This window comes from Castor canadensis, chromosome X, assembly GCF_047511655.1.
Source record: "Castor canadensis chromosome X, mCasCan1.hap1v2, whole genome shotgun sequence".
NCBI lineage: Eukaryota > Metazoa > Chordata > Mammalia > Rodentia > Castoridae > Castor > Castor canadensis.
This window is the reverse complement of record NC_133405.1, coordinates 107,884,642-107,900,638: the sequence shown is the minus strand read 5'-3', so window position 1 is coordinate 107,900,638 and position 15,997 is coordinate 107,884,642. Positions and strand designations below refer to the sequence as shown.

Here is a 15,997-nt window from a genome sequence, read left to right as displayed (position 1 = left end):
GAGTCAACCCCCAAGCTATTGCAGTAGGTGCCAAGGATATCACAATAGGAGAAAGAGAGGAGACTCAACTCTAAATATAGCAAAGACTGCTGGGATTTATAGCAAATGGACAGAATGAGCAGGTCAATGGATAGAAAAATACTAAGAGGACACATCAAGGGTAGCAGGAATTCTTGTTAAAACTATGTTATGCCCGTCAAATTCAGTGCCCAAGGACAGAGTCTAGTTCAAAAGAGGACTCAGAGGATCCTATCTAAAAATTTGGTCAAGGAGACTCTTTGTCACACACACCTCATGGTCTAAAGTGATTGCTCCAGCTGCAGTCAGCTTATCTTCATTTCAGTATGTCCAGTGAAGGACAAAGGGCAAGAAAAAGAGCTATGCTCCCTTCCCTTAAGGATGTTTCTGAGAAGTTTCACATTGGACTGTGCATGTATAACCTTAGCCTGAATATAGTGACATGCTCGTATTTAACTGCAAGAGCTTGAATATATTTAACTGGGAAATGTACCCTTTATTCTTGGTGACCATGTGGGGTCACATTTGTGGGGCTTATTGGTATAAAAGAGTAGAAGAATCTCAGCTACTTGGGAGGCTAGAGCAGGAGGATTATGGGTTCAATGACAAACTGGGAGATTAGCAAGACCCCATTTCAGAAATAAAAAGAGATGTTGGGAGACAACAAGAAATCTGAGAAAATGGGTTCAATTAAGATCTTGCATCTTATGCGTCAGATTTGTTTACTGTTCAGCACAAATCTCATGTTCCTTTATAGACTCTTAAAGTAATGCATTGTCCATTATAGTTTGAAATTAAGCATATAAGAAAAAATAGCACAAAGGAAACATTTATATTCATGGTGAATTTCAAATAAATTGTGACTTGCTCTTTCCTATGCCATGTACTGACACTGATAATTGGGAAAACTCCTGAAAGTGTTTGTTATAATAACCTTCATCTATAAAAATGTGAATCCCCATCAATACCACCAAAAAGGCACAATGGAAAAAATCGCTATAATCACCTTTGCTGAGCATATACCCCTTCCTAGCAGTATTTAAAATAATCTACTTTGTAAAAACTCAATTTAGAGACACTTTAGGAATAAACTTCAGCGTATACCTGTAAGAAATAAAACTGAAACCCTCTATTATGTACCTGTATTCAGCAGCAAAGTGGTTTTAAAGAAGTTTTCAAGGGCAACGTGTTCTCTTTAAAGTATCTATTTTTTGTACAGATGCCCAATTTCTTTCCATCAAGTTAATTCTATCACTGGATTGTCAGAACAATCATCTTTAGAAGCCCAGTGTTCTACCTTTGTTTCTTAAAGGAATGCAGCTTTCTTACTTCTTAATATATGGATTCTATCTCCACCTCCACTTTTTTTTTGTAATTTATCATATTGATAACAGGATGTTCTGCTGTTTGTGATCCCCAGGTATCTGACGCCCTTTGGGTTTCAGATCAGTAAAACATATACTTGTCCCTTGGTGGGTCACAGTATCGAGACAGTAGTTGTCTTAAGGTATTTCCAGGTGGAAGACTTGGTTGCTAATCATATAAGAGATCAATTTCTGCTATGATTTAAGATGATGGTCAATAAACAGCAAAGTATCAGGTAGAGATTTCTTCCTCCTTTACAGTTGCAATGAATTGTCTTTTTCATATGAGTTATGAGATCCTTGTCTTAGGCTATGTTTACCAAAAGGAGACCCTGAGCCCAGGATTGGTATGCAAGTGATTTATTTAAAAATACAACAAATATTAAAGTAGTAAGTAAAGCAAGGCAGGGAAGGAGAAGACCAGCAAGGATGAGATGTTAGGTAGAGTCCAACAGAGGAAACTTCTGTATGGTTTCCCAGGGTCAAATAATATTTGCTGTTATGTCTTCATCATCCTCTCTAAAAATCGTTCAGAATGTCATTGTTCATTTGCAGTATATATGAGGACGTTTAATGTCTCTAGACTAACTATAATGATTGTCCTGATCTGTCTCTAGAGTAGGGAGGGCTTAGGCTCTTCCTTGTGTTCCTGGAGTCTTAATTATTTCCCTCCCGGGTCTGTTTCTTTTCAACATTATTGCTCTTTTTGTTTGCTTGGGTTTCGTGTGTTTTTGTTTTTGTAAACTGCCTGTCTGTTCACATGGTTTTGTGAGGACTCCTGGTACATTCCTATGAGCAAAGCTTTTTACTGCCAGAAAGTGGTGTCACTTGCAGACAAGAGAATTTCGTAATGCCCTCATCTTAAGATAGTTTCTAAATATGAAATTGGCAGAATTCACAAGACTTCTTCCTCTAGACAAGTACTCTTTCAATCCTGATCAATGTTATGCTCTGCAAAACAGTGTTTTAATCCAAGCAAAACTTTTCCTTTATTCTCAGAGGGTGCTGATTCCTTGATTTAAAAAACGAATCAAAATCTTGGTAAAGTTTATCAGAACCAGAGTGGTACCTGTTGAATTACAACTCCATGGGGGAATGTTTGTCATGAGGGGCTTTGGGATAAGATTCAACTTGGGCAGAAGCCATATGTTGGTAGAAGCAGGGCAGGCTGAAGAAATCCATCTTGTTTACTGAGCTTAACTTTGTGTGTGCTCAGTGCAATTTTGTGCAACTAGGAGAAATACAACAGTGTTCTTCCTGTGCAAAAATATTTTAATAGGTGGAGAGGCAGTGAGAGGAGTCTGGTGTGTGGAAAGAGTAGGTTTTTAAATATAAAATTCAGGATCTACATCCTGACTGCAAGAGTGACCCTATGACCCACAGTGAGTTGTGTCTCTGAGAATCTACTTTCTTATATACAAAGTGGAAATCATAATTCCTTTCTCATGGGTTATTAAAGTTTAATGGCATGACACATAAAGAAGAGTACCTGTCATTATGATGGCTATGTGTTATGATGTTTAGGTTTAACAATAGGTTCTGCATGCAGAAGCTACCATCAAAACAAAAAAGGGTAATATATGTATTGTTTTAGATAATTTTTAGCGATGTTAGGGTAGAACCCAGGGCCTCATTATGCTAGGCAAGTGTTCTACTACTGAGCTACACTCTTGCCCTAAAAAAGGTAAGTGTTTTATATTCAGAATACAGAAAGGAGATCTGGTCATCCCTAAAATATCCTCAAGTAAAAGTGAAATAGCACCAGAGGGCTGAGGGTATGGTTCAAATGGCAGAACTGCCTAGCAAGCACAAGGTCTTGTGTTCAAAATCCAGTACTGCCAAAAAAAACGGAAAAGAAAAGAGAAAGAAATAGCACCAGAGTTGATGGCATTGCCTCTGGATGTGAGTGAATGATGGAAATGTTAGGAGCTGTGCAGCCATCAGTATACAGCTGCTGTGACATTATTCTGCCTGCATATATTATTCCAGTGGTTTTGGTCTCATTGTTTCTGGTTGGAAGATACATTTCATCAGTCCTTATGGATTTGCTCTCCTAATGAAATATGAAACTCTAGGTCTAGACAAGGATTGAACTTGCAAGTATTGCACTGAGTCTGAAGCAAACCCTAGAGCAACATCTCTTCACGTGGATGAAGCAGAAGAGCTAATATTTACTGAGCTTTTTTTTTTTTTGCTTGCTGGGCAAGTGCTCTACCGCTTGAGCCATGCCTCCAGCCTTTATTGAGTTCCTATTGGATTTGTTGGGAAAGAGATTTGGCTGCAGTTGGCAGGGACAGTATAATAATGACTTAAACACAAAGAAATAGGTCTGGAGGTATGACTCAAGTGGTATAGCACCTGCCTAGCAAGCAAAAAGCCCTGAGTTCAAACCCCAGTAAAAAAAAAGAAGAAGAAGAAATACATTCGAAGTATGTTTCTGTCTAATGTTAAAGTCCTGGTTGGTTGGCAGCTTTGTTGCATTGCCCTTTAAAGCAGGAGTCAGTGCTCCTCGCCTTTAATTGCTCCACCATCTTGAGAATTCAGTTCTTGATTCAGGATGACTCACTCCTAAGCTCTCAGCCAGCCCCTGGGAACTGGGAACGAATAAGGGGCATGGGGTACAAGTTGCATATGTCATGTCTTTTTTGGCGGCGGGGGAGTACTGGGGTTTGAAGTTAGGGCCTCATGCTTGTTAGGCAGACACTCTACCACTTGAGCCACTCCACCTGTCCTTTTTGGTACTGGGTAATTTTGAGATAGGGTCTCATGAACTGTTTACCGAAGCTGGCTTACTATGGTTGTACTGTGTTTCAAAATCAGATATTATCATGCCTCCAGCTTTGGCCTTTTTGTTCGCTTGTTTTTCTAATTTGGAGTCATTTGTTCTTCCATATGAAATTTAAGGTTGTTTAGAAATCTGGTCTTATATTTTGAGTGGGTATGAGTCTAGCTAGATGTTCCACTGGTAGAGACAACATGGAGAACAAGTATTGAGAAACACCAGAGTTGTCTATAGCAGAATTACAATGTGTCAAGCAATGCTGAACAATTACAAATATTGTCTTATTTACTATTCAGAGTAAACCTATAAGGTTGTTTTGCAGAGGGGATATTTGGAGACGCAGAGAGGTTAAGTCTTCCTAGGTCTTGAGACACAGAGAGGTTAAGTAATTGCATTAAGGTCTCAGAGAAAATAAATGGCATAGCCAGGATTTGAATCCAGACAATCTGACCTCGGAGCCCTAAGTTTAGGGCCACTATGTAATCCTCATTGCTCATTGTTTCCCTTGGCCCTTGATGTGCTCTGCTATAAGAGATTGTTTAAAAGCATCAAGGAATAGAGGATGCTTTATAAATTATTTATTCATGACTTCCTCTTCCAGGCAGCTAATTGCCTGGACAGAATAAATTCCTCTTATTAGGTGCAAAGTAGTGTTCAGTACAATGTGGTCTAGTTGGGGTAGCAAAAAGAAAACAGTACCATATAAATGTGACTGGAATTTTAATGAAAGCAATTCCTGATATGAAAGGAATGTGTCAAAATGGTGATAATGCAAGAAGTCTTTTTTTAACACATTGAGCTATTTTGATGATGGGGCAGAAAAAAAGGGGAATTCAGTATATCGCTAGAATATAGAAATGAAAAGATTCTGTCATTCAGCAATAGTCAAGATGGTCCATCTCTTCAGTCTTTTAAGATTTCAACTACACATAGATCATCAATTCATAGGTTAATATGAATGCTTCTGTATAGCAAGGAAGAAGAATAAAGAATAAACTGACATTTGAAAATGCAAGAGCATCTTGAGTTATCCCAAGTGACTAGTGTTAGCTGAAATGAGATTTCTTCAACAGCTATTTTTTTCTTTGTAACCTTCATCAGTTTTTTTTTATAATTTTTTTTACAGTACTGAGGTTGGAACTCAGGGCTTTAAACTTGCTAGGAAGGCACTCTATCATTTGAGACACTTCTCCAGTCCTTTTTACTTTGATTATTTTGGAGATGGGGTCTTGCTTTTTGCCTAGGACAGCCTAGACCATGATTCTCCTATTCAAGTTTCTTGATGTATCTGGGATGATAGGTGTGTACCACTATGCCCAAGTTTTCTCTGTTGAGATGAGGTCTCACAAACTTTTTTTTTGACCAGGCTGGACTGGAACCTCAATCCTCCTGATCTCAGCCTCCCACATAGCTTGAGATGGCAGGTACACTCCACCCCACCCAGCTACTGGTTGAGACTATTTGCCCAGGCTGACCTTGAACCAGGATCCTCCCAATCTCAGCCTCCCATGTAGCTAGGATTAGAGGCTTAATCCACCAGTGCCCGGCTCCTTCATCAGTTAATAGGTGAAATTGGACCATATTTATCTCTGTAACATTTTTCACGCACCTCCTGTACTCGTTGCTTCTCTTTAGAAAAGAACAAATAGAGGAAATTGTTAGGATTTTTAATAGTTTGGGCAATCAAAATACTCTTGGTTTCTGGATAAAAGTGAATAAATAGAATGAGATTAAAGAAGATAAGAAAAGTTATGAAGTGTTTAGCAAGGAATTGAGGACATTCTGTAATTTTTCCAGTTTGTATAATATTTTGAAGTGCACTTGATTTCAATTTTAGTCCATTTTATTTTTACTTTATTCTTAATGGATCCAATATTGTACATTTTTCTCTTATTCACTTTTTAATAATACATTTGCATTATAAAGGCCACTATAATTCACAAAATACACTAGCACACTTTATCGCCTCTGGCTCTCACAAACACTCTTTTTTTAATTTTAGATTTTTCATTTAATTTTGTTTTAAGTTCAATTCTTTTTTATCTGATAATATTTATACAGGAGGATATATTCTGACATTACTAGTAATATATCTTAATTAGATTTACTCCTCCATTTTTCTCCTTCGTCCCCCTCTCCACTTCTTAGAACAATTTCAACAGGTTTCATTGTTCTATTTTCATACATGGATACAAAGTACATCTGCCATATTTACTCTCCTTCACCCTTTCCTTGTGCCTTCCCTGTTCCACGGTACCCACCCCACCCCCAAGACGGGACCTGTTTTACCTTCCTGTCCTTCATTAAAAACATTTATTGTTGGTATATGATAATTATACAGAGGGTTTTGTTGTGACATTTTCATATACACGTGTATTATACTCCAAATGGGTTCATCCCCTTCATCATACAAACATTCTTGGTGGAAGATGGGGAAGAAATTACTATCTTTGTTTTGAAGTTGGAGTACCTGAGATCCAAAGAGGTTAACTAGAATGTACAGTGATTACTAAATACCAGCATGACTGAGCTAGCCAGCCTATCTACCTACCTTCCTTTCTCTCTCCCCCTCTCACCCTCCCACCCTCCCTTCCTTCCTTCCTTCCTACCTTCCTTCCTTCCCTCCTTCCCTTCCTCCCCCTCTCTGTTTTATTCAGTCAATCAAATTGTATCTATGTGTTCCAGGCACTGGGTTATGTGCTGAAAAGTGCAAAGCTATATAAAAGAGATATAGTTTTGCCTCAATTTCCATGTATATAGTCTTGCTTTCTGTAGTCTATACTCTATATGAACACTAAACTTGCAGAGGAGTGGGGCAAACAAACTAAACCAATAAAAATCACCAAATAAACGTACAATTTTAAAGTTTACTAAGTTTTGTGAAGAAACAGACACATTGCTATGAGTGAAAATAAATGGGAACCAACTATAGATTTGGTGGTGAGAGAAAACCTCTCTTGGGAAGCAGCAGTGAATCTGAAAGAAAAAAGATGTGTGGGAGTCAACCAGATTGAAAATTGGGTTTTATGATTGTCAGGCAGGATAGTCTTAAGTCATGCTGAAATAACCACCCCAAACTCCTATTGCCTTAAAACAGTAAGGGTTTCTCAGTCAGGCTACATGGGTAGGGGCTCTACTTCACAGCATCCTCAGGCCACAAGCCAGACTTGTAGAGCAGACACTATTTTGGACATTGCATTCTCTATGAAAAGAATAGGATGTATGTTGAACTGTGCACTTGATCTTAAGACTTTAATGTGGAATCAATCATTTCATGGGCCAGTGCAAGTCATATGAGGACATCGGATGTCAAGAGGCCAGGAATGCACGATCACAACTTGTTCCCAGTAGTGAGGAGGATAGGAAATATTTAGCAAAAAGACTAATGATTACAGTACTGGGTGTGGGGTGTGGAGGGAGGGCATTCCCAGCTGAGGAAACAACATGCACAAAAGCTTTGAAGTGGTAAAGAACTTGGTTATTTATGAAACTTAAAGTAGAGCCATGTTGCCAGGATATGGTGAGTTGATGGGAAACAACCAGAGGAAGCAGGGGACAGCAGACGCTTCATGAGGCAGATATTTATAGACTATGGGAAAGGGAAGTGCATTTCATTCAAATTGTAAAGAGAGCGACACGCCCATAATCCCAGTATTCCTGGAGGCTGAGACAGGAGGATTGTGAGTTCAGTTGGAAGCCAGCCTTGGGTTCATAGTCAGACCCTGACTTGAAGAAAAAAAAAAATAAAAACAAAGTATGAAAACAAACTATGGACAAGTTTTAAGCCAAAGAAAAACAATGAGAAATATTTGAAAGAAGTATTGTCTAATTCACCCCCTCCATTATTCTCAACTGTGCTATATTGTAAGAACTTTTGTAAATGTCACAATGTGCCCCAGCATGACAGTAATAAAGTATTATTGAATAACACCAATAATTGCATGGAGAATTAATTGGAAGGAAGTTAAAAGGAAAGTAAGAAAACCAAATAGGCACATTTTCAAAATTCTAAGTGAGATTGCATGGTGGTCCCCAGTCTAAAGCAGACTTATTTTAAGCCTTCATTTTTATTATGTATTATTAGCCAGTTCTATCTCCTTTCCTTAAACCCCTAAACACATGAGTGCTTCAACCCACTGCAGTGAACCACACGAAAGGAAGGCAATGATGAGTTTTCTCTTTTGTCTTTACCTGTCCTCTCTTCTCTTCTATTCCTAAGAACCTGGGCCTGCTGAGGTTGAAGGAGATAGCAAATAAAGGTCCTGCATCCTTGCCTGCAGTATTTGATGATAGGATTAAAGAGGTTATCTCTCAATTGTCATTACCATTCTCCATCTGAGGCTGAAGACAGATGGCTGTTAATATCGTCTTAACCTATTTGAGCCACATGTATGTCCCATGAGGTGTTCTGCCATCAGGGTGTTTGTGGGTAGGCGATGACTAGTCTCAAGCAGGATTCCTTCTGCCCTGGCTGCAAGGGGAAGTGGGCTGGGAGGAGGACTGATGAACATGAGGAAAGCGATTGACTCATTAGAATTGAAAAATGATTTTGGTGGGGATCTTCTGAAAATGAGCTAGGAAAAAATGCTTAGTTGTCAGAAATGTTTGAATTCATTTCTTTGAACATGATGAAGTTTCTAAAGGTGACAAGTTCCAAGATTTATCCATGAGAGTGGATGATTCACATGTAAGAAAGAAATGAGGAGGTCAAAGATGAACAGGGCAAAGAACTGAGAACCCAGAGTGTTGGCTGTGTTTTGCCCAAGGATGTTCTAGTCTCCACAAAATTATGCCATACGAGGCTATATTTGTGTCTTATGGCTGCTGTAACAAATTACCACAAACTTGGTACTTAATGCAAAGCAAATTTATTTTCCACAGGTCTAGAGACCAGAAGTCCAGTAAAATTATCACTAGGCTAAAAATCAAGGTGTTGACAGGACCATACTCTCTCCAGAGGCTCTAAGAGAGAATCTGTTTCTTGACTTTTCTAACTTCTAATGGTTTCTGGCATTCTTTGGCTATGGCCAAATCACTCCAGTTTCTGCTTCTATGATCACATGGCCTTCTCCTCTGCATGTCTTTTCCTCTCTTCTGTTTAAATCACATCTTTCTCTATCTCACTTTTAAAAGAACACATGTGATTACATGCCCCACCTAGATAATCCAGTATAACCTCCCCTCTCCAGATTCTTAACTTAATTACATCTACAAAGACCCCTTTTCTAAATATTATAACATTTATAAGCTCCAAGGATTAGGTGGCCATTATTCAGCCTACTACAGAGGGAAAAGACCATGTGAATATATTCAAAGGATGAGGGCAAGTCACTAAGAAGGTGGTAGATGGTGACAATTAAGGAGAAGATGCTGGCAGGTGATACAGTTGGATAGTATATACCTCATAGGACTGAGTGGCCTAAAACCAACCAGGACCAATCTTTTCACCAGTACTGAAGCTTTGCAAAGAAGGTTGGTGGTGCATACAGTGAAGCAGATGTCCTAGGGTCTGGTTGTCTGTACAGGCTGGGCCAGATTCTTCTCTGCTTTTTCCTGCCCTGTAAAGCAAGCACAGGAATATTGTGAAGCAAGCCATGCAGTGTGTTGGAGTTAGTTGCTGTTTCCAAGAAAAGGGGACTTCTGCCTTATGGAGAATTCATGCCATGTAAAATAATGTCTCAAGAAGGGGAGTCATTCCTCAACCCTTACCTTTTTGTCTCCTTCCATTAAAAAGGATAAGGTGTCACTTTTCCTGCCTACCTTACAACTAGTGGCAATGATGTGACCCTGTCTAGTTAAGGAAACCTAAGGAGAATTCTGATGGGAGGACTTCTGGGTCAGCTTTTGCTTTTCTAGTACATTTCTGCACAGATGCAGTTAATGCCCTCCCCACTCCACACACATCCTCCTGCCTTAAACAAGGATGCTATGCTAGAGCTGCCTAGTTGTTTTGCCTAAGAATGACAAACCACATTTTGAGTATTGGGAGGTATTAAGATGAAAATATCTTGAGTCCTTAATCATATTATTTTGCTGCTGAGCTAATGCAAGCAGCTGCCTAGCTCAGGGTTATGTGGAATGAAAAAGAAAGAAAGAAAGAAAGAAAGGAACCCACTTCTTAAGCCTGTTGCTTGGAATCAGAAGCTTTTCTGGCTTATATGGATGCCTTCTCTGTTTATGAGACAGGTGAGAATGTACTGTGCTTGCAGGCCAGAAGCTCACCTTCCTCAGACACTTTCCTGAGGCTAGGCCAGCCATGCAAGAACCAAAAGAGGCCCACCTTGCTTTGTCAGTGCTGGATACTTTAATATAGAGCAGAGACTCCTCCCATCTTATTCCCTTCTTCTAGATCCTCATACTTCCCTTTTCCCTTGTTACTACTTTTCTGATTGCACATTTTCTTTTCCTAGTTGAAATGACCATCTGCTATGGTTTGAATGAGTCCTCCAAAGCTCATGTGTTGGAAACTTAATCCCCAGTGGAAAAGTGCTTGGAAGTGGGGTCTAATCAATGGGGTCTAATGAATGGACCGATGTCTTTATTGCAGGAGTGGGTTTGTTATAATATCAATTTGGGACCCCTCTTGTGCTCTTGTACTCTCTTGTCCTTGCACTTTCTGCCATGAGTGACACAAACAGAAGGCCCTCCCCAAATGCCAACCCCTTGATATTGGACTTCTCTGCTTTCAGAACAATAAGAAATAAGTTTCTGTTCTTATGAATTACTCAGTCTGTACTATTCTATTCTATCAGCACAAAACAAAGTGAGACTCCCTTCCATCACCCTTCCTCTGCCCCATGTGTTTCTCAAAATGTCTGTGTCCACTTAACATGGATTCTCCTACATGTGATTGAATTAGATCAATTTCTAGGAGACATTTAAAAAGTCAATAAGTGCTCTAATATTTTACACCAGCCTATGGAATTCCTCTCAGATTTCCTAGCATGTCTCAGAGATAGTTACCCGAATATTTGGGACCATAAGCACCAATTAACTTAGGAATTGCCCAACTAATATGTTTAGACATTTACTCTTTGACCAAATCTATACTGGGCCCCCATCCTTTCAGACTCTGTAATTGTGAACTGGATAAAAACTGATTGCTAAATAAAGCCCTGTTGAGTAGAACAAAAAAGAGAGGCAATGCCAATTGCCAATGCTTGTTTAATATATGGCTGTAATTTCTCCACATGATCTCAGTTCTAGGTCAGGTTGGTGCTTTGTGGTTAAACTTCAGGTACTTGATTATAGACTCTTTTTTTCCAGGAGAGGATTTGCTGCCATAATAACCCAGAATCCCCCCTTTCTCCATTTATTACCCTTTGATCCACTTACTCAAATAGGGCTGCTCTCTAGGATTACTGTTTTTGTTCTGATAATTTTCATTTCTTTGTTTCTTTATCATTGTTGCATGTATTGTGTAAATTTCTAGTAGGCAATGGTCTATTCCTCCTGTGCCTTAAGGTGTTCAAACAACTGTTGTGATTCTACAAATAATAGTGGTTTTCAAATGAGAACTCATTCTATTACTGTCACACCTGTACCTTCTATAAGTTTCCAAAAATAAATTGTGTGGGGCTTTTGTTTCACTGAATTTTATGAGCAAGATGCTCTGTTTGAGGACACAAGGTAATTTGTAAGCTCTAAAGCAGGTGCTCAGAAAATGTGCATGTGCTGTGGGTTCTTGTCATTTGTGTTTAGATGAACAAGAGAGTGGGGGCTTAACATGTTCTCTATGACAGCTGCTCATTGCAATACATGAATTATTGTCTGTCATTTGTTTCCTTCTTGACTAGCATCAAGTGTCATGGGAATCCTTAGTAGATGTCCTGTTTTAACTCATTTTTATATCTGAGTAACAGAATGCCTAGCAAAGAATAGGCACTTAATAAATGCTTGTTGGATGAATGAAAGTTTGGAAATTTTATTCTTCACTTTAAAATTTTTCCATTTATGAAGCTCTCATTAGTCTAGGAATTAAGTCCTGGTTTCTAATTCCATCTATACTACTTACTACCTTTTAAAAATATTTTATTTTGACTGACATGTATTAGCTGTTAATGGATGCAGTGTGATATTTCAACACATGCCTACCGTATGCACTAATGTAAGATTCATAATACCTCACAAGTGAGTTTGGAAGATCAAAAGAAATCATAATAGCTTTAAATATTCAGCTACTTTATAACCTAGTATGGAATTGGATTCTGAGCAATATATACAAGAAATTAAAGCTGTCATTTTTGCTCTTGGAAAGATGCTAGTCTGGTTGGGTATGACAAAAGCTTAGTGTCACAAATGTAAAAAGGAGATGATATGAAATATGTAAGGTGATTCTAGATTCTTTTTTCCTGGAACATAAAAATTTTGTGTTGAAGAAGGGATTGGAGACCAATAACATAAAAAAATGGCTTGTCTATGAAGGTTCAGGGAATGAACCTGTTTTTAAGATCAGTGTTTATCAAATCCGGCAGTGTATTAGAATAAATAGGGAAGCTTTAAAAAAATACCATTGCCTCAGCCACATTCCAGACTAATGACATCAGAACTTGTGAGAGTGAGATCTGGGAATCAGTAATTTTTAAAATTTGCTCAAGTAATTCCAGTGTACAGCCCATTTGAGAATGAATGTTCCAAAGCTGTTCTTCTCAAACTCTAATCACCTGGACATTTTGTTAAAATGCAGATTGTATTTAAAATATGGAACAGTATTATTTATCAACATTGATTAAAAATAAAACATAGCCAAAATTGATTAATAGTTTTTAAACAATATATATTATATATATATATATTGTGTATATATAATTATATATACATATTATATACATATATGTATATACATATATACATATATAATATATATAATTATATATATATAATTTAAACATCAGTTATGTTAAAAAAATAAAATAAAATGCAGGTTGTTATTTTACAAAAGCAGATTCTGATCTAGTGGGTCTGAGGTGGGGCCTGAGATTCCTAATAAATTCTCAGATGATGCTGATGCTGTAGGAACAAAGACTGTACTCAGAGTAGCAGATTTCTAAATGGTAGACAAATAGGTTACATGTCAGGTAGTAAAAAAAAGGAACATGGAACTAACATTTATTTAGTACCCCTGTGCAAGGCAGCATGCTGGGAACTTTACCTACATTATCTCATTTAATTTTAAAAGCAACCATTGAAGAATATAACCACTCTCATTTTATAAATGAAGAGATTCAATGGAGTGGGTAAACCATTGTCTAAGGTTAGGCAGCTAATCTATGATGGAACCTGGACTCGAACATATATGACAGCAAAGGCCACAGGTTAAAAGGACATTGTTAGAAACATTCAAATGCCAAGCATAAGTGTTTGGATTTTATGAAATGCTGGGAAATATCTTTGTAGGCACAATCTTCATGGAATCATGTAAGGAAAGAACCAATGCTGCCAAGTGGTTTTGCACTGTTGGAGACAGAGAACATGGTACTGGGCACACCTCCAAGCTGGGGCAGGGCTCCAGGGTTATGGTATCAAGGATGTCTTGGATAAGTTAGAGTATCACAAACATATTTTTCAACTGATGATATCAAAGGATCATTGATTCTAGTGGGAGAAATTGTATTTCCCGAAGGAATTTGGCTCTGACTCCTTCATTCAATTATACTTCCAAATGAAAACATCTCTTAAGTAAAGATAGCTCTGTTCCTCTGTACATAAGAGATTTTTTTTCTTTCTAGGAAGTTGAAAAATGAACTTTTAGAAGCAAAACGTAGAAGTGGGAAGACTCAGCAGGAGACCAGCAGAGTCTGTGTTCACTGTCAAAGAAACCTGGGCCTAATCTTTGACCGAGGAGACCCATGCCAGGCCTGCTCCCTTAGGGTGTGCAGTGAGTGTCGGGTTGTGGGCCTAGATGGCAGCTGGAAGTGCACTGTCTGCGCCAAAGTCGCGTGAGTTTCTTGCCTTTTTGTGAAAAGTGAAAATTTGGTGACTGAAGGGATTGAAAGTGGGGAAAGAAAGAAAAGGGGAAAAGTATCTAAATTTAGAGATAGAAAGTAGGGTTTAAAATGCAGCCTAACTACAAGCATGCAAGTGCCTTGGCAGGGTTCTCATGTGTGTGTGTGTGTGTGTGTGTGTGTGTGAGAGAGAGAGAGAGAGAGAGAGAGAGAGAGAGAGAGGAGAGAAGAGAGAGTGCTGAGAGAGACTGACAGAGGCAGACACAAAGACAGAAGAGAACTGTATTTAAAGAAGAACGGCTATGAAAAATAGTAAAATTGGAAGCCTAACATACCCAGGTCTCTGTGCACTTGAAAACCACCCATGGGCTTTCTTTTCTTTGAGACCTCTTGGCTCCATGGAGCTTCTCCAAAAGCACACTTTCCCTGAGACATTCTTACACACGTGGGGGTAACTGGCAAGATGAGTATCAAATGTCCAGCCCACACTGCACATCAGCTGAGGAGCAAATCTGGAATAGTTCCTGAATTTCCTCCAGACCTCCCTGACCTTGAAAAGGGCAAAGGGAGAGAACCTTCTCATTCACCACTCTGCTTAATCTGTGGAAGTATGTGTGTGTTGGGGAAGGGGGAAGCACATATTTTATTCTGCTAGCCTGGGTGCAAGTCAAGATCTCAGAGTATGAACGTTGATGTTATCATTGACATATGGGTTTTACCATAATCTTTTACTGATTTGTAAAGAGTTCTTTATATACTCAGCACTCAAGTTGTGTTGGTTACCTGGGTTGTAGATATCTTCTCCCAAGTTCTAACTTGGCTTTTCAGTCTCTTAGTGGTGTCATTTGATGAACAAAATCTCTATTATTAATAGTTTGACTTGTTAATATTTTCCTGTATAATTACTGGGATTTTTCCCTGTATCCATTAGAGAAAACTTTATCCATTAGAGACTAAGCATGATTTGATCTCTACTACTCCTAGGGCCTAACAAAACTCTCATCCTCTTAAGAAATCTCCCCTGAATCAGCTGGTATGTTCTTCTCCTCTGAACATCCCTGTCTCCTCTGCACTGGAAGGTGCCTCATAATCTCATCTCAGGGCAACTCACTGTTGATCTTTCCTGTGGTTGTTAGCATCAGTCCAATTTATTTGGTTTGGTTTGGTTTGTCTTTTCCCTGCACTAACTTCTCCTGTTATAGATGTCGAGGCTATCTTGGGAGAAAAGGTAAATAAGGGCAGTAGTAGGAGTGACTTTGCATTTCTAACTTCTCTGAATAAAGACCACTGTTCTGTTGAAGACCTCTGTATTTCTGTGATTACATTATGTAACCAATGTTATTCTCCCTGTGCTACTTCATAAAGGTGATCCTGAATAGAGCAATTCATACTGTGCTTCAGTACTGCCTTGAGATAAACGGTTCTGTTAAATGAGTCATTTAAGTTCTTTTATTACTTACTTTGGATACATCACTTTGATTTACTTAAGTGATCATCTTTAATTCTTTGTCCCACATAAACAAGTTTCTTTTATTACATCCTTCCTCGTCATTAGCAAACATCCTCTACCAGATCTCAGAGTATGAACGTTGATGTTATCATTGACATATGGGTTTTACCATAACCTTTTACTGATTTGTAAAGAGTTCTTTATATACTCAGCACACAAGTTGTGTTGGTTACCTGGGTTGTAGATATCTTCTCCCAAGTTCTAACTTGGCTTTTCAGTCTCTTAGTGGTGTCATTTGATGAACAAAATCTCTATTATTAATAGTTTGACTTGTTAATATAATTACCGGGATTTTTCCCTGTATCCATTAGAGAAAACTTTCCCTAACCTCCAAATCATAAAAATATTCTTCTGTGTGATCTCCTGTAGTTATTATTTT

At 38.5% G+C, this 15,997-nt stretch overlaps 1 protein-coding gene across 7 annotated transcripts in view; it reads left to right on the top strand.

The window, feature by feature from the left end:
- The window catches only part of Sytl5 (synaptotagmin like 5), a 232,405-nt gene that overhangs the window by 145,857 nt on the left and 70,551 nt on the right, over positions 1 to 15,997 (top strand). For all 7 annotated transcript variants that reach the window (XM_074062217.1, XM_074062220.1, XM_074062222.1 and 4 more), the window contains one exon: positions 13,893 to 14,102. In XM_074062217.1, coding sequence (XP_073918318.1) covers positions 13,893 to 14,102 — 210 coding nt within the window. The remainder of the gene's footprint in view (positions 1 to 13,892; positions 14,103 to 15,997) is intronic.